Source organism: Gallinula chloropus (assembly GCF_964237585.1).
Source record: "Gallinula chloropus genome assembly, chromosome: 1".
Classification (NCBI taxonomy): domain Eukaryota; kingdom Metazoa; phylum Chordata; class Aves; order Gruiformes; family Rallidae; genus Gallinula; species Gallinula chloropus.
In genome coordinates this window covers 21,751,216-21,775,991 of record NC_140085.1, presented here as the reverse complement: position 1 = coordinate 21,775,991, position 24,776 = coordinate 21,751,216, and the positions used below count along the sequence as shown (strand labels likewise).

At 41.3% G+C, this 24,776-nt stretch overlaps 1 protein-coding gene across 3 annotated transcripts in view; it reads right to left on the bottom strand.

Moving 5' to 3' along the window:
* Positions 1-24,776, bottom strand: part of LARGE1 (LARGE xylosyl- and glucuronyltransferase 1) — a gene marked incomplete at both ends in the record, with an annotated part of 196,362 nt that overhangs the window by 22,371 nt on the left and 149,215 nt on the right. For 2 of the 3 annotated variants that reach the window (XM_084278402.1, XM_084278404.1), the window contains 3 exons: positions 9,901-10,056; positions 21,205-21,330; positions 22,835-22,947. In XM_084278402.1, the coding sequence (XP_084134528.1) occupies positions 9,901-10,056; positions 21,205-21,330; positions 22,835-22,947 (395 nt within the window). The remainder of the gene's footprint in view (positions 1-9,900; positions 10,057-21,204; positions 21,331-22,834; positions 22,948-24,776) is intronic. The other variant, XM_084278403.1, reaches the window with a different exon arrangement.

Here is a 24,776-nt window from a genome sequence, read left to right as displayed (position 1 = left end):
TTGTTCAGAATGATTTAGAGTAATAGTTTCACTATCTTCAAGAAAAAAATGGAGAATGTAGGTATTTCTTGTTCTGATACTGTGTTAAGAAGAAGAGCTGTTGTTCTTGGAACTGTAAGTATAATGGTTGCCATCAACAATAATGCTTACAGCTGAATGTTTTCCTGTGAAGGCTGACGGAATAATTCCTGGTATTTTCTTGTACATCACACTATTACCTTCTTTTGAATAATGGAAATATGTCCTTTGATTTCAATGAGTTTTGGATCAGGCTCTCATTCTTCTGTGCTATTCTGCACAGATCTTAAAACATCCCTCAAGAGAGGCTGCTTTTCGAAAGAGGAGAGTCCAAATCTTGACAAATCTTTACTCAGGCAAAATTACTATTGAAATCAAGATCTCTTTTAAAGAAATAAAAATCAGGAAGTCTTTTAGATATTCTTGGGAGTTTCATTCATTCTGCTTTACAAATCATCATTCAGCTGAGCCTATACCTTATTTTTCAAATCACATTCAAACAATATTTGAATTAAACCCAGTATCTACAACAATGACTAGAAAGAATATTGTATCTTTCTGCCTTGAAAAGAGACATTCGTATGCTCTTAACAGATTTATCAAGGAGATGACTGAAATCTAAATGGATATAACAATAGCAAAGCACATTTCAGGTGTACCTTGCTATCCTGCTGCATATAGAAATGACCAGGCTACAAGTTTCTGATAACACAGCTGCTATTAACCAGGGAGTCACTGAAAGAGGATATAAATACATAATTATGAGCTACAGAATAACATTTGGGGCTAAATTATGGCTTTGTGTACTACAGAGCCCGAGGTGGGGGAAGAGGAGGAGATAGAGCTTCTTAGATGCCCAGTACTTTGATGGTGAAACTCACCAAATCACAAAGTTGGTGGTAGAGGTGAAGGAGAGCAGTAAACAGCAGATTTTCCTTCTGGTACAAGGAAAAGGAAACCTTGATCTTTCTCCTGCATTTCTTAGGGTCAAGATTTTGTCTCTGTCTTGTCAGACTTTTTCTGAGCCTGCTGTAATGCTGATAATCCATGAGGTTCTTCCTTGCACTTCCCATGATGCATGCCTCCTCTTCTCCAGGCTAAACAACCCCAGTTCCCTCAGCTGCTCCTCGTAAGGTTTGCTCTCCAGCCCCTTCACCAGCCTGGCTGCCCTTCTCTGAACAAGCTCCAGGACCTCCATGTCTTTCTTGTAGTGAGGGGCCCAAAACTGAACACAGTACTCGAGGTGCAGCCTCACCAATGCCCAGTACAGGGGCACAATCACTTCCCTGGACCTGCTGGCCACACTGTTTCTGATACAAGCCAAGATGCCGTTAGACTTCTTGGCCACCTGGACACTCTGCCGGCCCATATTCAGTCTGCAGCCAACCAACACTCCCAGGTCTTCTCCAGCATGCAGCTTTCTAGCCACTCTTCCCCAAGCCTGTAGTGCTGCACGGTGTTGTTATGTCCCAAGTGCAGGACTCTGCACTTGGACTTGTGGAACATCATCCTGCTGATCTCACTGTATCAATCCGGTCTGTTCAGATCCCTTTGTAGAGCCTCCCTACCCTCAATCCAACTGATACTTCCTCCCAGCTTAGTGTCACCTGCAAACTTACTGGAGGAACATTCAATCCCTTCATCCATATCCTTGATAAAGCTGGACCCAGGACTGAGCCCTGGGGAACACCCCTTGTCACCGGCCTCCAGCAGGATTTAGCTCCATTTACCACAAATCTTTGGGCCTGGCCATCCAGCCAGTTTTTTACCCAGCAGAGGCTGAGTCTGTCCAAGCCAGTGGTAGCCAGTTTCTCAAGCAGAATGTTGTGAGAAACAGTGTCAAAGGTTTTGCTGAAGTCTAAGTACACTACATCCACAGCCTTTCCCTCATCCACTAAACAAGTCACCTTGTCATAGAAGACGACCAGGCTATCTCACTGAAGCTAATGCTGTGATGTGCACAAAATATCAGGACCAGTGTGCTGGGTGCTGCACAGCTCTATGCATTTTAAGAACCCTTTTCCTTCTCTTACTGGCTTTATTCCCTCCAATTCATATATGCATTCAGATACCTATGTCCCAGTATCACATACACATACGAAGGCTGCTTCCTCTTTACTGTGATGACACACATCCAATCTGTAAGTACATATTGTACACTGTCACACGCCACTTTAACACACATATTTAAAGTGAGAATGTTAAAGATGCACAACGTTCAAAAGACAGGGAATTAAGGCAGTCACATATGTATCCTTAAGTTTATCTCTGCATTTCCTCATATTATTTTTCAGTTACACGATTGCATAGAATTTCTCCAATGACATAATCTTATCTACAGCACACATATTGTGTGGATCCATTATTTACAAAGAACTTATAGCTTGGTTTAAGGTTTGCACCCACATTAGGTCAGATGGGTTTATAATGGGAATGCTGACAGATCTATCCAAACAGATGCTTACTTAGACACAGTGCAGCATCAAAAGGAGGACCTGAGTGTCAGCTGGATTTGATAAAAAGATGGCATCCCCATTACGAACCCCTCCACTGTATTTATAACAATATGCCTAATATTGTTATAAATATTACTAAGGCTTCTCAGCCTTAGGTGACAGCAGGTATTCTCCTGAATGAGTACATGCTTAGCATGAGATTCACAAGATTTTCCATGTTAAGACTACTTGTCAAGGAGTGTGTAGGTAATGTCACCTCTAGGAAACACCCTCACAGTTTAAAAATGTGGGTTTTTTTCACTCTGCATACAGCAGATGTTCTCTTAGGAAATACTGTAGTGGGAAACAAGCATCACAAGGTTACTTGTTTCAGAAATAAAAATGGCAGGTAGGATGTGCATAATGCCCAAACAAAGAAACAAATATATAAAAATATATGCTAAGTTACTTCTCTGGGCAACCAGCTGCAGCAGGTGATCAGACGCCATCTCAGGAAAAGTAGTCTTTGAAGTTAGGTTGGCCAGAGAGGGACAGGCAGGCCAGAAGGCATTAAACCATAAATTGTCATGATTTACCAGGTCTACTTGTCTCACTAATACATTTGTATGAGACGAGGTGCTGTTTTCTATCCATGTGATAGATGGCAGACCCATATGATACACAGCACACAACACGTACCTTTCACCAGCAAACTGGTTAGTCTGCTCATAAATCTCCCTTCCAAAAGCTGTTCCTTGTGTAAGCTAATTTGTGATTGAGTTATTTTTTTCTCTAACTGCTGTGTCACAGAAACAATTTACTTCACACCAAAATCTACAGGATTTCATTTCAGATAAGATCTACTGAAAATCCAGGATCAGAAGTATTTTCTTAGAGATTAGTGATATTTAAAAAACCAAACCAACCACAACAAACAATGTTTTGTGTCTGGAGGCTACTTAGATCTTGGGAAAGGGGATAAAAACCTTAGTGTAGGAGATTGTCTCTCATCAAATGTTTAAAGTGAGGTGAGATGACACTAGGCTTATGTTGCTCCCTCAACTCACTACCATGCCAGCACCACAGGAATTGAGCAGCTTAGATGAAACTTCGAACTTTCAGATCATCTTTCCCTCTCCCAGTCATGCACAGTTAAGATTCACTGCACAAAATCAACTTATCTTAGCACTGAGATGAAAACTAACACCAGCCCAGGATGAAACTATAATCTGGTTATAAACTGCAGCAGTTTCATTTCCTCCTGTGTGGCTGTCCCAGCTCCCACCAGTGGGCAATTTGGATTGCAATGTTTAGCACTTTCAAAGTGTATGAATTAACTGTTGCCTTTAGCACGGTATAAACAAAGCAGATGATGATGTAGGGAGGAAAAAGCATTCACAGAGACTTGTTTGGGGTGACCTACATAAAGTCTGCTGGCTTCTCCAATGATTAGTAATAGAAGCCAGACTAATCCCATGTCAATTACACCTTTATTCCTCCCACACCATAACATTGTGTACATTTGCTATGGGTCAAATTGAGCCTTCTGCAAAACAAAGCTGTGCTAAAGCCAAAGAGTGTAGTGCCTGTGCAAGCCTGCCTAGCAAGGGAAAGGTTGCTGCATCCTGTAAAAAGCAGCTAATACTCCCACTAAATGGAAGCAATAGTTTCTCATGATGAACTCAGGTTTTTGGGGCACATACCACCATAGACAAGTCTGTATGTATGAAATACATCTTTCCTTGATCTCAAACGCCCTTGTCAGATCTTGGGAGCTCACCAAATCTCCCTTTCTCCAGGTCCCTACCAAACCTTCTTGGCTGAGCTGTTCCCAGCTCTCCCCTGCAGCAGAGTGCCTTGACAGTTTTCTCTCCCTGCTTTTGTTTCCCCACACTGTAGCCCTCTTTCTTCCTGTGTGGTAAGTTCAATGGTCTAAGTCAACCCTAGCCCTGCTTCTAGCACTGTGTTCCCTATCCCTACAGGCTCCAAACACTCTCTCTCCAAAACCTATGTCTCAATTAACTCTTACTTTTCTGTCTTTGACTTGGCTTTCACCTCTTTTATACATGACTCCAGATTTTGTTTTCCTCTGTGCTGTCTAGACGTCAGTGAGGACAATGGATGTCCCTCAGAACACTGACCAAATAGGTTCATGCTCTCAGGTTTACTGTCCCGTCAGAACCTGGCATAGATTCAGAAGAAACAGTCACAGAAAATGCCCATCTTTGTCCTGGTCCCCTCTCTGCACAGCATGCTCAATTGTCTGTGGTACTGGCACATATATAATCTGGTCAGATGTATCCATATACACTCCGAAGAAGGAGCCTCCGGAGACCTGAACCTCCTTAAAGTCAAGGAAAGCACTACCAAAGATGTGTAGAGCATGACTTTTCAGCTCTGTAATTTGCATAAATTTTCACCAGGTTGGCAAGGGACATGTTCCTGGCCAAAAGTCACTTGCTAAATGTCACTTCCATCTCTGAGATATGGAGTATTTCCATGAAGAGGTTATCAGAACTTGTGGTGCAAACAAACTCCCTAAGCTCTTCCCTACATTTCACTTTAAAAAAATAAGAGAAAAGAAAAAAAAGTCAGCATGAGGAAAAAAAAAGTAAGAGTCCATGTGATCCCCCATCTAGCAATATTATAAACAGCTGAAAACAGTATAATGGCGACTTTCAGGGAACTAACAGGATGGGCTACCAGCTCAGCATTTAATAACAATAACAGTCATAATAATAGAAACAACACAGCTGGGGAAGTCAGGATTTCACCTCAAAACTACCATATACCACCTGCTATTACTAGGGAAAGACTATGTCATGACAAAGTAGTAACTTCAAATCCCAGTCCTGCAAATTATGTGGTATTCTGAAATTTTGAAGGAGCAAAGGATATTCAAAGCATTAGTCTGATTACATGCACAGCACCCTGATACTGACTTGTCAGCAATGTTTGCATGCTATTTTTCACATTCAGAAACTACAAAATTTGTTACCAGATTTTATACTATGTGGTACATTGCTAGAATCCCCTGCTCTTCTGGTGGATATTACAAGATGGCATGCAGAGTCATTGCTAATATCAGGGATCTCTGGTTTGGCACAAAAAAAAACCCCAAGAAAGAAGACATTTAGTAAGTAAATATACACTGAAGAAAGTGTTTTCACAGAAAACTAGATTTTTTTCACCATTTCCTTGAACCGTTGATTTGAAAATCTGAAAATAAAAATCTGCAGAGAATTTTTTCCTGTGTTTTCTGAAAGATTTCTCTAATAGGAATCTATTGTCCTTTTCCAAAAATGAATGAAATGAGGGATAAACTTCCCACTGATCTTGCTCCGAGCTTTGGATCAGGATACAGGTTTCACTAATAGGGAACACCACATTCAACCTTCAGATTTAATGCTTTGGCAGAAGCACTTGGTGAGAAGCTGTCTGCAGAAAAGAAGTTTTATGAGTGTGCTGAAAGGTTGAATGTGTGCTCATGTGCTAAAATCAGGCATACAAAATCTGTCTCATAGCATAAGACTGGTATGCAGAAGATCCTGCTGAAATATTTTAGGCTTTATGGTAGGTCCTTTAGAATAAAATGCTTAACAGTAAAAACCAATCAGAGCTTACTGCGAGCTTTGCCTTTCTAGGTTTCCCTAAGATCTTCTGCCTTGCATCCAAGCAAGAAAGAAGGAATGAGAAGGGGGAAATTGCATGGAATAAGTACGATGGAGTGACTAAGGACGTGCTTCAAAGGCCACTTGAGTCAATGGGAGTGTTTACAGGAGGATTTGGTTCATTTTCTGAATTTCCCATCAAGAATTTGTACAAAAGGCAAAGAGGTGATCGTAAGAGTAATTTGAAGAGAAGAGTCTGCTCTGTGTAATCCTATTTTAGTACATACCGAATGAAGGGGACTTCGAGTACTGTTCTATGGCAAGGACCACGTGTCAGGCCCCTGTCCAGAGCCCATCCCCGCAGCACACGTGGTCTTTCAGCTTGAGTATTTCAAGGAAAGGAGGAAACTTCTAAGTACACATACACAAAAATAGAAGCATTTTTACATAAACAGGAAAATTACCCCAGTCTGTATTTCTTTGCCTCGAATATTTTGGTTTCGGAGCCCTACCTGTTCTGTTCATTCTCATTTGCAATGTTTTGGAACCTACTCACAGAGCTGTTCGAGGCAGATGAAGAGTAACAACTGACTATGTTGTCAGGACTATGCAGTGTAAGACCCAAAGACAGCCTTTAGACCTCCCAAAATTCAGTCTGTGGTATTACACTTCCTTAGCGACTGTGAAAAAAAGTACTAATCTTCCACATGTATTTAAGCACACATGCATGTGCTCACAGACACAGAGGAAGAGTGAGAGGATTTAATGTACAGTCTCATTACCTTTTATAGTAATACCCTTTACATAACTTTGGCACTGTAAAGAGTCTTTAAAAAGGGAAGATGCAGAATTTACATTCCTTTTCAAGCCATCTCGGTACTAATGAGAAGTGCAAAGGGCCTCAGAGTAACAGAACCAGCCCAACGGTACTCACCTGCCACACTTCCTTTTCACGTTTTACAAATATTTGCATTACAAATGAGACTCCTTAATTACAGGTTGCATTCTAAATAAAACATCATTACAAATACAAACTACAGGGAAGCAATGGCTGGCATATTGGAACAAGACCTTAAGGGCAGATTCTGATACAGCCAGACTGTGAATGACAGACTCAGCCCAAGCCACTGCTCCTTCCACAGCAGGGCTCAGTGCATTTAGTGCTTAAGTAATTCTCTCTGATTATAAAACCAGCAGAGCTATTCTAACATTTGGTCCCCCTGGTCCACAGTGCAGAGAAGCACCGGCAGCTGAAGGAGCACCGTTTACCCATATACAATGCCTAGCATAATAAAGCCCAATTGCATTTTGGGGCTGCTAGTCTCAATTCAGAGAAGAAAGGAAAACTAAGAGCTATTAAGATAAAATAGCTATTCCTACTTTATACATACTTTGTAGAAATTATAGCCTTTTATGTAACATATATCATTAGTAATCTTTATGGAAATGTATGGTGGCATCTTGTCAGACTAAAAGTCCATCTAGCCCAGAGCATCCTGTCTCCAGCTGTGAGGTGGCTGCCTAGAGAGGAGTCTAAGAGCAGGGTGAGTGTACAGCTATGCTTTCTCAGAACTCTCCTCTAGTCCTGAACTTGTGGTTGAAGGACTTTCTGCACCAAAGCTCCTGATTGATTTTCTTTCCATAAAGAGTCACTTTTTGAGCATATATATATTTTTAACAACATTACTTCCCGCTCAAAGCTTCATTATATTGTGGGTGAAATGTCTTTCTTTGTCTTGAACCTGCTGCTTGCTATTTCCACTTCATGCCCACTAGTACCAGTACTGGGAGGAACGACAAACAGAGACGAGCTTACATCAAGGGCAACCAATGTCTTCTCCTAAGTGACTGCTCTTGAGCTGTCCGAAGTAAAGTTTTTTCCTTTCTCTTTGATAGAAGGCTGTTAACTTTTTGGTGTCTCTTGGCAAGTTAGGACTCATGTATTTTTGTATGTCTAGCTCATTCTTTTCCAGTATATCTCTCTCTTTTTTTTAAATTTATAAATGGAAGAATGAGTTACATTTCTTTTTCAGACACAAACCATACCATATACCATATTGCGTTCTACTTGTCTTGAATAAGAAACAGGCTTGAGCAGTTAGTCATTTCCAGTGTCTGTCAACCAGATACAAGTTCAGTAAAATGAGCCATTTTAAACTTTCAGGGCTGCCATTTTCAGCAGCAGGAACTTGCATTCACTGTGCACTTTATTCGTCTGGAATAAATCTATTTATTAAGGATTTACAGAGCTCTGGAAAATACAGCAACAAGTCAGTGACTGCATCCATGCTCTTCGAACCCACACAACATCCTGTGAATTCAGTATAATTTTAACCTTCCTTCTTAAGCTGTGATGAAGGTGTGTTTCATTCTGTTGTCCTTTTTTCATCTTTTTTTTTTAATGCCTCATTCCCTCTCTTCTCTTCCTACCCTCTACTCTGTCTATTGTATCTTGATGTCTCTGACCCTCAGACCCTTAGTTGTTTTTTTATCCCATTCAGTTCACTTGATTGTCTAAAAGCCTCTCACTCTAGCAGAGGATTTTCTTTTTTCATGTGCTTTTGCTCTCACTGTGCACTTGCTTTCTCTCTCCCTCCCTCTCTCTCCACCCCCCCGCCCTCAGCCCCCTGCTACAGTCTCTCTGAGTTAATGTTTATCTCCAGCTTCTCATCGTTCCCTGATCCTTTCAGAAGACAGTGGGATGGTCAAGTAAGTATCTGGGAAGCCATGCCTTGGGCTAAAATAGATCTATACAGTCTCTGAGTGCTAAAGTTAAAAAATTGGGAATGGCATCTCCTGTGGTCATTTTATCCACAGACTAAATGGAAACACTACAAGCTTCAACGATGCTATTGATTGCCAATTACCTCTTAACTGCTAATGTGTACATGATACTGGCTTTGTTTTATTGATTTTTATATAGAGAATGCTGTATATTTTAGAAATTTTTTTAAGATAACATAAAATGTACAGGTTCCTTTCTATTTCGTTTCAGACTACGTAGCAAAAATTGTTACTTGGTCTAGAAGTCTCCAGAGACCGCATTACCATAAGGAGTTCATATACATCTGTGTATAAACATTTCAGTTGACAGTTTTTTACACCGGAATTATATGTATGAAGGCATACACACACATCAGAGCATCTGTATGTAAACACCCTTGATTTCCATCACTTCCAAAGGACTTGCTTCATCTGAAAGGTTCTGATTGCAATTTTTATGCAGATATACATAAATGATGCCGTGTTTAGTTAGGGGCAGTGCAGAAAACAACTGCATTCCTGCAGCCTGTGTGTACCTTGAAGTATTAACTCATTCTGTAGCCTTCAGTATGGCAAAAGCCCATAGACTTAAATCCATCAGTCTTGGTATTTTCATTTTTTCTTCATTATTTGTGCATTAGCATCTACTAACCAAAATTGACATCACTGTATTCTGAACAGGCACACAAGAAGAAACAAGTCCTTCTCCTGGAAAATTTTAGGTCTAAGGGTGAGATTTGCAAAATTGCCTAATGGAATGAAGAACCTAATGGAATGAAGAGGCGATGTTACCTTTGTTGAGGATTTTTAAAAGGCAAGGTAGAACAAAGCTCCAGAAAGCAACAAAAATAGGGGAAGGGCAGGATTAATACGACAGTTTTACAGGCAAGGAACAGAGGCACAGAGAGATTAAATGATTTGCACAGCATCACTCCTGGAATCAGCACTGACCTCAATTCTCCTGAGTCCCTCTGCACCGCACTACGAGCATCACCAACTCTCCAAGTCTTCATGCAGCCTGTGCCTTGTACAAACCACCCTTCAAACTGTCAAGCCCTAGACATCCCACTTACATTTTCACTGTTGACATCTGTCTCACTGGGGCAGCCAAAGAGTTCCCGTCTCAGCAAATTCCCATCATACTCCAGGAATGTCAGGTAGAGGTTACGAAAAAACTCCACGTGCTTGTTTTTCACTCGCAGCTTCTTTGGTGAGTTCCAGTGAATCACCTCAGAGGGAAAAAAAGTGAAAACACATCCTGCTGTTAGAATACAGATTTGCATTATCTGCTTTTTTCAGTTGTCCTCAGTTCACTGCCCTCTTAAAACCAAAACCCCCAAACTACACAGACTTCCTTCTGTCTTTTTTATCAGAAGGCTTCGCCACTGTCTTCCACAAGGAACCACACTCTACAGGTGATGCTCTTTGAAACTCCTCTGTAGGATTCCCTGCACATTTGAGTTAGGGTGCTGCTCTAGGTTGTGATGCAGCACCTCATAAATGATCCCACAGTGCTGATGAGGGACCTGAAGAAGGTGGCAGGACAAGGGACACAGGGATGTAGGTATTAAACATTAATCTCAGATTTCCATGTGACTGTTTTGGATAATGAAATTGATTCACTGTTTCAGGCCAGGCAGACTTTTTTCTGGCTAGGTATTGAGAAGAAAAACCTTGAAAGTAATTCCTACTCCCACTTAGACCCTTCAAAAAGGACTGAATTTAATCTGACTCCCTTTTCACTATTGCTTCATTTAGACAGGACTGATCTCAGTTGCTTTACACAACACAGTGATGCAGTACAATGCTTCGCCCTTTGAATTCCAATTTCCAGCAGGTATTTAGCCTCTGCTAATGGGAGATGACTCTCACGCTGGCCTAGATTTAACTCCGATGCTGACATAAAGGGGTCTGATTCTCATTTACATCAAGGCAACTTTGCACGGCTGCCAATGTGAATGAGAATGGGACCCTAAGGAAAAACTAAGAGGGAGCCAAATGTGGCTTGCAAGAATGATTTCATTTTATAGAGGCTATATTTTAGGCATAAGAAAAAATAAAACCCAACAAATGCTTTCTATTCAGTTTTATTCCTGTAACTTCTAAAGAGATTAAAAAAAAAACCCAACCCTCTCCCTTGGGAATATTTCCAAGCTAGGCATTCTGGAGGTTCTCTGAATCCATTAAGTTAATTGCGTGAAGGCACCATGTCACTCACACACAGACACAGAGCTGCAACGCCAGCTGCCGAGCTGGCCGTGTGGTAAGCTTTGCTCTGAACGTTACATTTGTGGGAGGGAACGCACAGAGCTGAAGCACAGCACGTAGAGCAGAAGCAGCCCAGAGCAGATGAACACAGTTCCCTTGGTGTCAGCAACACAACTCCACAGGAACAGGGAGCCCCCTGAATTCACGCTATCTGTTGCCGAATGAGCGGACTGGAGGAGGAAAGAGCAGGACGGAGCCTGAATTCTTCCTGTACTAACTTCAGCAAACAACACTGCCTCTCCACTGAGTATTTATACTTCCATAAAAGCTGTGGCACTCTCTTCTACATACCCATCACCAACGAAAATAGCTTTATACCTTCTTGGGATTTCACTGCTGAGGCTATTAGGATGTAAGAAAACCATACATGCAGATAATGAAAAGCAACCTTAGGGAAAAAAAGTAAATTTCAGAAATTGGCAAATCACTTTTTCCAGTTACAGGAACACTTTAAATCCAGATCACGATGCATCTAAACATTGTATAAATCTGGGAAACTATTTGGACAAAAATACCTGGTGTATATATTTGTCTTGGGCTTGCACAGCAAGGTTTTCGCAGTGGGGGGCTACAGGGGTGGCTTCTTTGAGAAGCTGCCCATGTCCGACAGAGCCAATACCAGCCAGTTCCAAGAAAGACTCACTGCTGGCCAAGGCCAAACTCATCAGTCATGGCAGTAGCACCTCCGGGGTAACATAATTAAGAAGGGGAAAATCTTACTGTGCAACAACAACTTGAGCCAGAGAGAGGAGTGAGAATATGAGAGGAACAACTCTGCAGGCACCACGGTCAGTGAAGAAGGTGGGTGATGAGATGCTCTGTTGGAGCAGAGATTCCCCTGCAGCCCATGGTGAAGACCATGGTGGGGCAGGCTGTCCCCCTGCAGCCCACAGTGTATGATGGAGAGTAGAGATTCTACCTGCAGTCTGTGGAGGCCCCCAAAGGTGGCTGTGACACTGGGGAATGCGACACTGGAGCAGGCTCCTGGCAGGGCCTGCCGCCCGTGGAGAGAGAAGCCTGTGCTGGCAGGACTTGTGACCCTGTGGGGACCTGCGCTGGAGCAGTCTGGTCCTGAAGGTCTGCACCCCATGGAAGAGACCCACGCTGGGGCAGTTGGTGAACTGCAGCCTGTGGGAAGGACTCACATTGGAGAAGATGGTGAAGGATGGTCTCCCATGACAGGGATGCCACTCAGGAGCAGGGTAAGAGTATGAGGAGTCCTCCGACGGAGGAGGAAGGAGCAGCACAGATGTGATGAACTCAGCCCTCATTCCCTGTCCCCCTGTGTTGCTGTGGGGGAACAAGGGAGAGAAATTGAGAGTGAAGTTGAGCCTGGAAAGAAGGGAGGGGTGGGGGACAATGTAAGTTTTAGTTCTTATTTCTCAATCTCCTACTCTGATTTGATTGGCAATAAATTAATGTAATTGCCCCAAGCCAAGTCAGTTTTGCCCACGATGGTAATTGGTGAACTTTTTTTTGTGTTTTGTCTCCCCTGTGCAGCTCAGCAGGCCAGTGCAGCTTTGGGGGGCACCTGGCATCCAGCCAGGGTCAACCCATCACAAAATTTTTCTCAGTTACTGCTACATTCTTGGCTGTTTTTACACGTCTCTATGACTGGAAGTACAGTATAACATGTTGCGTTGCAATGTGTGCTGAAAACACAGAAACAAAAGGACCTTCAGGTAGATCAGGACATAAACTTCAGACAACAGATTACCTCCACTGAAAAATGGATTTTCAAAATATTCTCTCTCTGAACAGAATATTTTATCCATTGCATTTAGCTGCAGCAAAAGACATTAAATGCATGGAAAAAAATATCAACAATTGAACCTCAGGGCAATAGGCACACATTACAGAAACTTAAGTCTGAAGGAACCTAAAGGAGTGCTTAATAAGTCTTACAGGGTACTAGTATGAATTTTTACAAGCAGACATAGAATGGAAATTGTCTGCTGGTAACTTGCCCTTATTTAAGAGCTGATCAAAGAAAGCTGAGAAGTTGCCAATAGAACAAGAAAAAATATTTGGTGAGAAAAATTTTCTATGTGTACTCCCTACCTCTTCTACACTTCATATGAGTTTCCTTTTGGATGTCTTCACGAGCATCCTTTCCCCCTGCAGAGCACTCTGACCGCTCACCCTGGGGACCATGAGCATAGACACAGTAACTATTACGGGACAGACTCCCTGGTGCTGCAGGAACTTCCCATCAACATACACTATGTCACATCATGGCCAAGCACTGGTGTTGATGCCTCTACCCACTTGTGTGTGTGATGATGTCAAAGCCAAACAACTGCAGTTGTCAGCATAGAGGCTCTTTGCTGCCATGCTTCAAAATCTGGTTTGTATGTAAAAGCTGGTAAGTGTCAAGGACCTAGCTGTGGTTCAGATCTGATCAGATCTGAAACGTGTCAGGATGCTGCATGTGTACAGATGTCAGGGGAGCCTGGAGTGAACTGAAGAAAGTTGAGTGGAGCTGATGACTATCCAAAAAAGCTGATTTTTTAATAAAGAAAGACAGCGCATGCCAATGCAGCTAAAGAACATCAAGGAACTGTGTAACCATCTGGATGACCTGAGGTAGGAAACCACAAAACTGGTCTAGTGAGAAAGCAGGCTGATTTTCAAATATAACATGATTAGATAAATATTACGTGATATATGAAAGCATAAAAAAAGAACATCAGGTTTCAAAAAGCAACAAGACTTTTAACCACTGACACACAACATTACAGCCAAAGACCATTTCTTTTTTTGGTGTCCACGCACAAATTCACTTTCAGTTCTGTCTGTAGCTGTCTGACTTGGTCTACTGAACCATCAGCTACAGCAGAAGCCAAGTCATCTTTGCATAGCCTGTTATGGGCATCAGTAAAATACACAATGAAGACAATGGGTTGCACAGGTAAAGCCATGGCCATGATGTTAGAAACTTTATTGTGGGCAACAGTGAATTGATTGGAGAAAAAACATAATCCGCTGAAAAGAGACTACAGGGAAACTGGAAGCAGAAGAAAAAGTCAAACTTAGAATCCACTTTATTTGCAGACTGAGCAAGTGTTATCTCAACATTAAAAAGAGAAAGTGAATCTAGAAACTAAAAATCTCATTACTACAACATCCCCTTTCCAAGACCGAATAGCACCATGATACTGTGTTTATTTCTTCTTCCCTTTTCCCTCCTGGTTTCTAAGCAATGCCAAAGCTCTGTTGGCTTACAGAGGAAACTGCAGCTAGAATACATAAAATTCCAATGCTGTCCAATCTGGGTGGACATCTCAGGAACAGTGCTAGCCTTCAGACTGTCCCATGGATCCTTACCACTCTTGATCAAAGCCTTCAGAGAACTAAGAAAAATATGCTCCTTAATTTTCATTTAGCAATTTAAGTACTGAAAGATCCGAACTTGAAATTCCACACCTATTTAACAGTTGGTTAGTTGTCATTAAGCAACTCGGCACTATCTACATTTCTACTACTATTCTAGTTAATCAGCAGCTGTTACCAGTCACTGATTATGCTCAGCCAGCCTCCTGGAATACTCCCCTACCCTTGCGACCTAGTGAAACAGGCTAACTACGGCACTAGTTCCCCCTTAATTCACCAGGTTCTGAGCCAAAGTCCTCACATGATGACACAGTTGGAGACTGGCAATGCTACTGAAGGTGGAAGGTAACAGTGGATATTATATGCTGAGGGAGAGGGCTCTGAGGTCAGTTATCTGTGTTGAAATACGTGGAAAACAAAACCTCCTTAGGTTACCAGCTGCATTATCCGCTCTGGGGAGATTAAATATTTTGAATCTGATGTTCAAAGCACTAAAGGATAATCTTCAACACATTATTTCTATAGGTACCTTTTCATTTTTTTCTGCTCTCTTTGAAAGAAGTATTTGGTCAAATGTTTCCTTAACCACAATCTCTTCCATTTTTTACTCAAAGATACACCTTGAAAATTTCTCTCTCTCCTTCAACTGCTATAAAACCAGAGAATACAGGAAATCCTGTATACTTATATACCTACTTTCCAGGCTGAAGTGGTAAAAAGTAAGAATAAATTAAGCTTAAAATTAAGCCTAAAGAAGTTTAATTTTGCAAAGCACGGAACAGATATTCTTAATGAAGCCTACGAGCACTTCACAATTCAGGTCAAGAAGTAAAAGTGGTATTTTGTAGATGGGAAGCTTTTCTGCTTAAAATCTAGACTTCTTGCTTAGACAGTTCCCACTGAGATCAACAGGCGTCGATTTGCTGTGAGCTCAGCAAATCTGCACAGCAAAGCCACCTGTATGTGCCACTTAAATGCCATCTCAGTAGGCATTTTTCCAGGCACGTAGTATTGAAAAGTTTATATATGCCCCAAGTGACACTGCAAGCAAGCACCACATGTGTAACTTACTCTTCAATTAGAGATGTCTGGAAACTTTATTTTTACACTGTGTTTTATCAGAAATGAGTGGTTTAATAAAAGAACCAATTTCTTCAGAAAGGATCAAATACTTCAGAAAAATGTCATCAGGGAGGTTTCAGAGTTATATTTCTGAACTAATGAAGTGGAAGTTCGAGTAGCCAGCAACCCAGAGGTCCAGGCACTGCTCTTGGATGTGGGATTCAAATCCCTGCCCTGCCTGATTTGGTACCCATGGTTCCAGGGATTATTTTACTCCCCAGTTTATTGCCTGTGCCATACAGCAATAACCTGACAGACTGTCCCTGTCTTGTACTTTTCCAGGTTCTCAATTTTTCCTCAAATGGATTTGCAGTTCTCCCTTCAACTCCTACACCAATGTTTAACATGAGACCTCCTGCCTGCAAAACCACCCCAAAACCCACCTCTATAATACAACAGTTCTCCCTTTTTGGCAGAGGGGAATCACCTTACTGACTCCCATGTTCAATCACAGGAGGGGTATATTTAACCCTCTTGAACTCAAAACTCATCTCAGCGTAGCACTTCCTTGGTTGCCATTAAGGGGTTCAAGCTGGCAGAATGCCCGAACTGTTGCAGATTGGTGCTGAGGTGCTTGGACAGCATGGGGTGGCTCAGGGACTGGACAAAAGAAGGAAGGTGCAACAGGTCATGTTCGATGCAGATCTGAAGTGATGTATTTGGGTTATGAACAAGCAGCTTTGTAAGCAATCACACAAAGTCGTCCCGGTGTGCAGGACATTCACAGGGAGGACACAGTGAATCACACAACACAATTTCAGGATGGGGAATTTATGATATTAATAATTCACCTACATGCTAATTTAGTACAGCTATATTAAAAGTCAGTGTGAAAAAACATCAACAGGCTTTACAGCACTTTCCTATTTCGGGATGGGGGTAAATTCTAATAATTTGGTACATTCCCATTGTAGAGTCCAGCACCCATTTTCGTGACTGTGAATTACCAGATTCTCTGTGTGTAAATAGCCACTGTATCCTTGACAACCAGCCTTCTCTTCATGACTGACTCATTCAATGAGGTCATGATTCACTGTCAGAGGCATCACAATTCATTACCTTCTTTCACAGGATTTTTCTTGCCATTTGGTTTGTGCCAGATCATAGTAATTGAGATTTCCTTACAGACAGGAACAAACTATTAACCAAAAAAGAAAACAAACACAGGGGCCAACCCAGCAAAAGTAATGCAAAAGTGAACCTCGGTTCCAGGCAGATCCCCACAGACTTTGAAGCCCAGCAAGGTATGGTCCTGCAGCACACATGCTTGTCTGTTGACATTGTGGGCTACTGCGGACCACGTGAGGAGCACAGATAAGCAAGACAGACAGTGGATGCCTACACGGAATGGCTATTAGCACTTCCACATCTTTTGGCCCGTCTTCAATAACAACTCCTGAGCGTTTCTCCGAGGTGCAAAGAATGTCATGCAAAAATAAACACCTCTGGCCTTTAGAGACTCAAGTTGTCTTGCTTAGCAAAAAGAATTAAAATTCATATGCTTCCTCTTAGCCTACTCTTTGTTTTCTTTTAAAATAGTTCATTTCAAGACATTCTTCACTGATGCAAAGCATCCTTAATACAGGTGCCCTCAGGGTAGGGAAAGGAAAATCTGGTTCCAGACTCGATGGACAGCAGGGAAAAGCCCACAGACTTCAGTCTAGTTGTGTACCGAGTAGCCTCTAGCACTATATAGTACGCCACGGGAGGTAAGCAAGCATTTAGATGAATAAAAATATTAAAGTAGTCTTGTTCTGATGTTACTTTAGATGGATATGAAATTAGTGGTCACTAATGATACAGAACTTGGTTATAAATATTTCTATTTTTCTTATGCAAGATCCCGTATGCAAGTCAGCTGCAAGTATGCTGCTCAGCTGCAGCAAGCAAGTAGCGTTCAGCAGCAGTCAAATGTCTGACCTTCTCTAATATAAGACAGTAAAAAAAGTAAATTCAATAAAATGGATAGAGATGCAACTTAATGAGGACTATGAAAAGTAAAAAGTGGTTAGAATCCTCGTCAGGCAGTATTAAATATTCAAACGCTTCATGGGCCTGCAAAAAGTATACTGGTCACACTGCAAGAATGTGAAAAGCAACAAAGTTTGAGTGTGTGTGTGTATCTATAAATATATATATATATGTATGCATAGACACACACACACATACACACACAGAGCCCTGAATGGCAGCCAGCCCTGGGGGTCTAAGTTTATTTGTCACAACGTCATGTGTAAGAGATGTCAAATCCTGAAGTCTGATGGACTTTGAGGCCAGATGGAATTAAATCAGTGCCTTTTCAGTCTGACATAAGGAACACAGTCTGATTTGACTGAGGAATACTTGACTGGGACAGCTTTACCTTGGAATTTAAATCTCTCCCTGCATTTCCTTCTTTCCTATGCTATCCTTCTTAATCCTCCAGTACAAACTTCACAATCTGTCTTTCTCTCCCTCTTACCCTGGAGGTTTCTTTCACCTCGTTTCTTATTCCAGTCTTACCATGAAATACAGGATGTGCCAAATATGTTGTGTCATACCATTTATATTAAATACCATGGAACTGACTAACTTTGGTGATTTTAAGAGTACATTTTCTAACTTGGGCTAACAACATTTGTTGCCTTTTTGAGAGGAATACAGAGTACATACCAAACCAGACGGTTTCTTTTCAGAATTAGATTTTACTAATTTTCATAACGCAAATTCACAACTTTAATTGCTTTATACTTTTTTTTTTTTAAACTGCACAAAGAATTTTAAACAGTGCTGCCTGAAGGCCAGTTCTTTAACTGCTGAATATGGGAAGAGCTTTACTGAAACCAGGGGGCTTACGTGCACTAGATAAGGCTCGGTCCTCTTTCAAAGGAAAGGATTTCATCCCTGATTCAGTATTTAGGGGATAATTTTAGCAGTGTGAGTAAGGCCAGTTCAGCTGAAGAATTTGTTTATATGTCTGCACCCCTTGTTGAGTTAAACACCTCAGACCAGAATGCCAGTGGAGGATATTATGCACCTTAAGACTTCATTGCCTAAGCTGTAATGGAAATAACAGTGTGATACAATATACAGTAGTAAAAACCCAAGCCTAAGTTATACTTGTAAACATAAATTTGTTCATCAACAAAGAAGGAAAGATACAACTTATTAAGATACATCTATTAAATGCTTATTTGTAGGCATTTCATTTAAGATACATGATCCACACCTGAAGCAGATTAGCCAACAGAGTCACTGGATCCTAATGAGTGATTTGCCTGATTAGTTGTTAGAAGTCTACTCTAAGGTAAGCTTAACCAGTCTCCAAAACCACTCATGGAGATCACATTTCAGCTGCCCAAAAAATCACAGATGTACAGTAACTAAGAAAGCACTTTGGGGTTATCCTGCCTGTCCACCAGCTACCTTGTCAAAAGGGTCTCCTGTAGTCTGTGCTGTATCTGCCAATCCCATATGTATATCGGAGAGTATCACAGTGACCCAAACTGTGGTTAGGTAACTGAACCAAGCCCTAGATCCTTAGCTTCAATATATTTTTCTCATGTTAATGTCTGTGTCTTTGACTTCTGCTGAATCCAATCTAACTGTCCTAGCAGATTTAATGAATTAATGTCAGCCTCTAATTCACAGAAAACCAGAATCACAGAATCACAACATGGTTTGGGTTGGAAATGACCTGAAAGATCATCTCAATCTAACTCTCCTGCCATGGCCAGGGTCACCCTCCACCACACTGGGCTGCCCAAAGCCCCATCCAACCTGGCCTTCAACACTTCCAGGAAGGGGGGACCCACAGCTTCTCTGGGCAACCTGTTCCAGTGCCTCACCATCCTCACAGTCAAGAATTTCTTCCTTTTATCTAATCTAAATTTACCCTCTTTTAGTTTAAACCCACTACCCTTTGTCCTATCACTACACTCCCTGTTAAACAGTCCCTCTACAGCTTTCCTACAAGACCAAATACTGTGGTATCTCCCAGGTAGGAGGTGTATTTTTCTAAAATTCATCATGTACAAAAAATTTTCCCTGCTACTACATATTCCTTTTTGCTTCAGGCTTTGCAATTGCTGTCATACATGATTCTCAACATGAGCACAGAAATAAAATCTCTACCACCACTTTGTTCTTTGTTACAAGGCATAAACCCATGATGCCTTCATGTCCCTGCACTGATCCTGCCCTACAAACATTTATCATGAAACATTTAATGATCAGTTACTGACAGGTATACTGATCTAACCTGAAAACCTGTCTTCTATGGACCACACCTGAATAGTTGGTTATGAATACATTATGTATGAAATTCAAGCAATACTGGCCAGCTTTGACAGGTCGGTTAACCCATGTAGTAGATCTTTTGTCTTTTGGGAAGTGCAGGTTTTGAAATCACTGTATTCAGTGTGATTGATTTTCTATATTCTGCCAGTATCTGATGTTCATATGGAACATTCCTGATGTTACTCTGCAAACCGTTATGAGGGAAAAATTGGTTAGATTTAGGAAATACATCGCATCACTGGCATGATCAAACTCTGGAACAGAGGGCCGGGGGGGCTGTGGTTGTCTTTGGAGACTTGACACTCAAACAACCAAAGGGCTGAGGAACCTGACCTAAGTTGGTCCTGCTTTGAGTGGGGTTTGGCTGGTCTCCAGAGGTCCCTTGAAACCTCTTATATAGTTCTGTGTTGGCTTGTTTTTTTTTTTTAAACCTCGTTAACACAAGCATTCTCAAGACATAAATTAAAGCATAAATTCAGTATACGGACCTAGCTTAATTTTAAAATGAATTGCCAAAAACCTACCTATTATTTACTGTATTCTGATGCCACTATTCTGCTCTGATGGAATCTACGGCTATTTAGTGAGCCGGTCTTATTCCACAGATGGCATAAGCTCAACCAGCTGTAATTCTGAACTCTCTGCACGCTACATTTGAGCCTGGCCTTTCAAAATGACCACAGAACAATTGATGATAATTTACCCATATCTGTTCAAATCCATCCTGCTTTTATATTCTACTTGACAATAGTGAAAAATGTCCTATTAAACTGATATTACAATTTCATTTTATTAAATTAATAGGTTTCTACTCAGCCTTTTTTTCCAGGGCAAATCCTGGTAAAATGAGAGGCAGCATGGTTAGGTTAAGTGTATGCAAAGGCTAAATATGAAAGGTGCAAGGTCTTAAATTTTGGCTAATACATTTCTAGCTAGGGTCCGCCCAACTCTTTTTATAATTTTCACTCCATTAAATGATGTTGACTAAAGAGTTTCAAACTTGTCCAGTACAAAAAAAAAAAAAACAGAAAAAAAAGAAAAAAATAATGTATTCTTTTTACTAGGAGGAGGTAAGAACTGGGACAGTAATAGGAACTCAGCAGTAGGGTGCAGTGGCATAGGGGACAGATATGGAATGTAAGAAGGTAAAGCATTTCTCTAACATCTTGCCAAACTCCAGAGCAGCATCAATCTTTCTTTTTTCTAGCTGTCAAAATGCGCAAAGCCAGAGTCATATTTGCTTCCCTAGCTTGGATGCCCTCATAAACTCTGTTCATTTCCCACCCTACTCAATGGACTTGATCTTTCTGCCACAGGGGAGTGCTGTATTCACTGTTGCAAAGGATACCGCCCATCCAACCTCCTGTAAAACATACCTTCAGGTCAGACACATCTCTGTAGCACTGCTCGGAACGGGTGTGATCAGATAGCTGCACATTCCAGAAACATGGGAGCTGGTAGACAAGGAAGGGGTTTTGTTTGATGACTGCATTGAAGATATCCTAGCAGAAAAAAGAAAACATACAAAGTTGGGTACGTGGCTTCTACAGCAAGGTGATCTCAACCACACCCCAAACTGAGAGTTCTTCTCCCTGTCACAAGTTGAAATGCAAACTGTTATGTGAGCTGAACTCTTGCATAATTCTATTCTAACTCTTCATAATTCTGCTTCCATAGCGGGTGCTATCAATCTAAGGGGTGACATGTAGATCTGAACAAGAGGAATACAGGCTCTCTTGACACACAGAGGTAATGGACTTCAGCAAAGATTTCAAAACATGTATCTTTTACTGGTGGCAAGAGATGTGCTTCCTCTTCTAGTCACCAGGGAAGGCAATATGCAGCAAATGACAAACTGCTTGCTGTTTGCAAGCACTGGACCACTTTTCAATAAAGGAGATGAAAATCATCCTGGCAGTTGCACTGCTTCAAGGTGAATTACTCTGTGGGATTTTTCTAGCACTTTATTGTTGCATGAAATATTCTAGGTATTTCATAGAAAGGGCCTGTAGGTCAGAACTGCAGAACAACCCACACCATGAAGGAAAGAACATGTTCTGCCTCCATGCAGCCATCCATTTGGAGAAGTTACAAGGACAGTCTTGCAGTAAAATATTAGGGTAAGACATAAACAAACTTGGTCCATTCTGCAAAATTCTGCCCCATGCAGGCACTGGACAGCAAGTTGGGACTTGATTCAAAACATGATGAAGTTGCAAGAATAATTTTAATGAAGCTCAGCTTTTGGATCAACCTGCAAGGAAGTACAGAAGTGCACATCTCTATGTGCACAGAAAGCAAAACACTTAGTGGTGACTGCAGCTTGGAAGCAGTAGAAATATGTGATGCTGTATTGAGTTCATACGCTTAAGCTGTTGAGCAACACTTATTGGTTCAGGTCCAGTACTATGTTAACAGGGTTTCTGGTTTTAAAACTAAGAGCTGACAGGCAGCACAAAGAGTAAATATGCATTTTTGTGTATAAGCACATTATTTCTTCTCTTGGCCTCAGTTTTCCATCTGTGGCCGGGAGTCAGCAGTGCTTTTGTGTCTTCACAGGGGTGTTGTGGCAAGGAGTACATTAAAAGACTGCTGGGACTCACCTGCCAGAAACAGTAACGAAGTATCTGGGAACTATTAAACCTGAAGTCTGCTTAGACAATAACCAGATAACCAGTAGGAAAAGACAAAGTATAACTGGAATTCTAGTGTCTGAAGAGTTTTATGTTGAAGAAAGGACATAAAACGAAATGTTGGAAACCGCATTTGTCTATCTTATGAATCATCTATGCAGCGGAGGTGAAAAAAGTCAGTCTAGTAAGAGAAATCTCATGAGTAAATCTCCATTCCTCTCTTTCACCTTTTGCCAGACCAATTCAACAAATGGTGACAACAGGCACAGTATCTTTCCCTTCCCTTTTCCCACAATTCATCTCCTTTCCCTTTCTTATTTTCCTGAATCCATGCAGTAGTGGTTGAACCGCTCGGCTGCTGTGTCCTACTCACCTGGTCAGCCAGTGAAGTGGACAGCATGCTCATTAACTCCCGCTCTGCCGTGAGTCTCCACATCTGCTCCCATTTCATCTTTCGTAACTTATCAAGAAGCAGCAAGATAACCCCTGAAAACACAGTGCAGAGAAAAAGAGAAGCCATGATGTCACATGCCATTCAAGGCCCATCCTGCCTATGTGCTGACTTAGCAGTTAAAACAAGGACATGATCTGGTACGATACCTATCAGTGGAAACTACAGTCCTCACCCAGTAGTAACACAGGAGACTGAATAAAAAAAGCTTCAAGTTTTCCTGAACCCCTGAGGCTGCTGAGAAGAAATGGAGATGGCATACAGACAAATACTAGCTTATACAGGCTGGCAAGAAGGCTAAAGTAGCCAAAGAGGAGTGAAACTGGAAAGAAAACCAAGAGAAGGATGTTATATTTCTTGTAGTGCCCTTAAATCTTGATTTCATTATGACATGATTAGCACTGGAATTACTCCTTACAAAATGAACCAACATGTGATGGACGTTAACTCCATCCAAAGGTCATTATCACTCCAAGGAGAATTAGACAATATCCTACAAGAAAGAAATAAGGAACCTCCTAATACTTAGAAATGACCCTTCCCACTCCTTATTCTGAAAAGCTACAGGCTCCTAGAGGATATTCTGCCTCACTGCCTACTAGGGAAAGGGTAGAGACAATCCTGATTTACCCAGTGTGACTCCATTTCTGTTGTTCACACCTCCAAAATCCCACTTCTTCCAAAATCCCACTGTTTAAATGTGTTTTTATCTAGCCTGAAATCAAGATTATGCCGAGACAAAGGGAATTTTATCACTCATATAAAACAATTCACTCAACACGTGTGGGGTGAGATCTGGTGCTTGGTGCTTACCACACAGGATGCAATATATATACAGCATAAGATGAAATTGCAGCCCTTCTTCCACCTAGTAATAACTTAATCACCCGAGACATAACAGATTATCAGTGCTGGTTGATAATCAGCCTTTGACAGTGCCTGCCATGAAGGCAGCAAGTGTTCATAAAGCAGGATCTTCAGATCAGAAAGTCAGACTTGGAGTGGGAAAAGAGGTAGCCACCATGAATTGTTATTCTTCAGCTGCTTTCTGTCTGGACAAAAACCCTAGTGTAGGAGAAATGAAAACAGCAGAAGCCATGAAGCTGGATTGAAGCATCAGCAAAACCTTTCCTACAGTGTCTCAGAAAACTTTACTTGAAAAATTAATTTGGAAAAACCTAGATAAGAGTGCTGTCATGAGGAATGAATGCAAAGTGAAGGACCATAAAGGAAGAGTACTGATAAAACAGCAGCCTAGCAGGTTGACAGGAAGTGCCTAGTAAGAGCAATGATGGGTTCTGTGTTGTTTCATGTCTTCATTAGTGGAAGGGGGAAGTGAACAGAATAGTAATGACATCTGCAAGTGACATTAAACAAGAGGTCTTACTAAAAAAATAATCGTGGTGAATGTAGAGAAACATAACAGCTACACAGAAGAATCTGAAATGGCAAAAAGCAGGAACGGGGAAAAGCTGCCTGAGGGAGGCTAAGAAGATAAAGCTAAAAGTAATGGGAATAAGAAAGAAAATATAGTCTGAATACTTGAGAAAAATTCTCTTAAAACCACTGTGGTGAAATCACCTAAATATGACAAATAAAAGACTATTTCTTGAGTCTTTAAAAATAAGACTACGTAAATATTAACAAATACACCTGAAACAACCCTGTGATGGTTGGGCTAGAAAAAGGAGGTCCCAGGTCATTCATTCCTGTCTTCACTTTCTATGACAAGGCAAATTTCTAGTAAAACCTGGCACTGCCATGAAGAACAAGAAAACCTCTTCTGGCAGTGCATTTTGTGGTCTATTTTAGTTCTGTTTTCTGTTTCAGTCCATCTGGTTCCCAAGGATGCTGGAACCTGTAC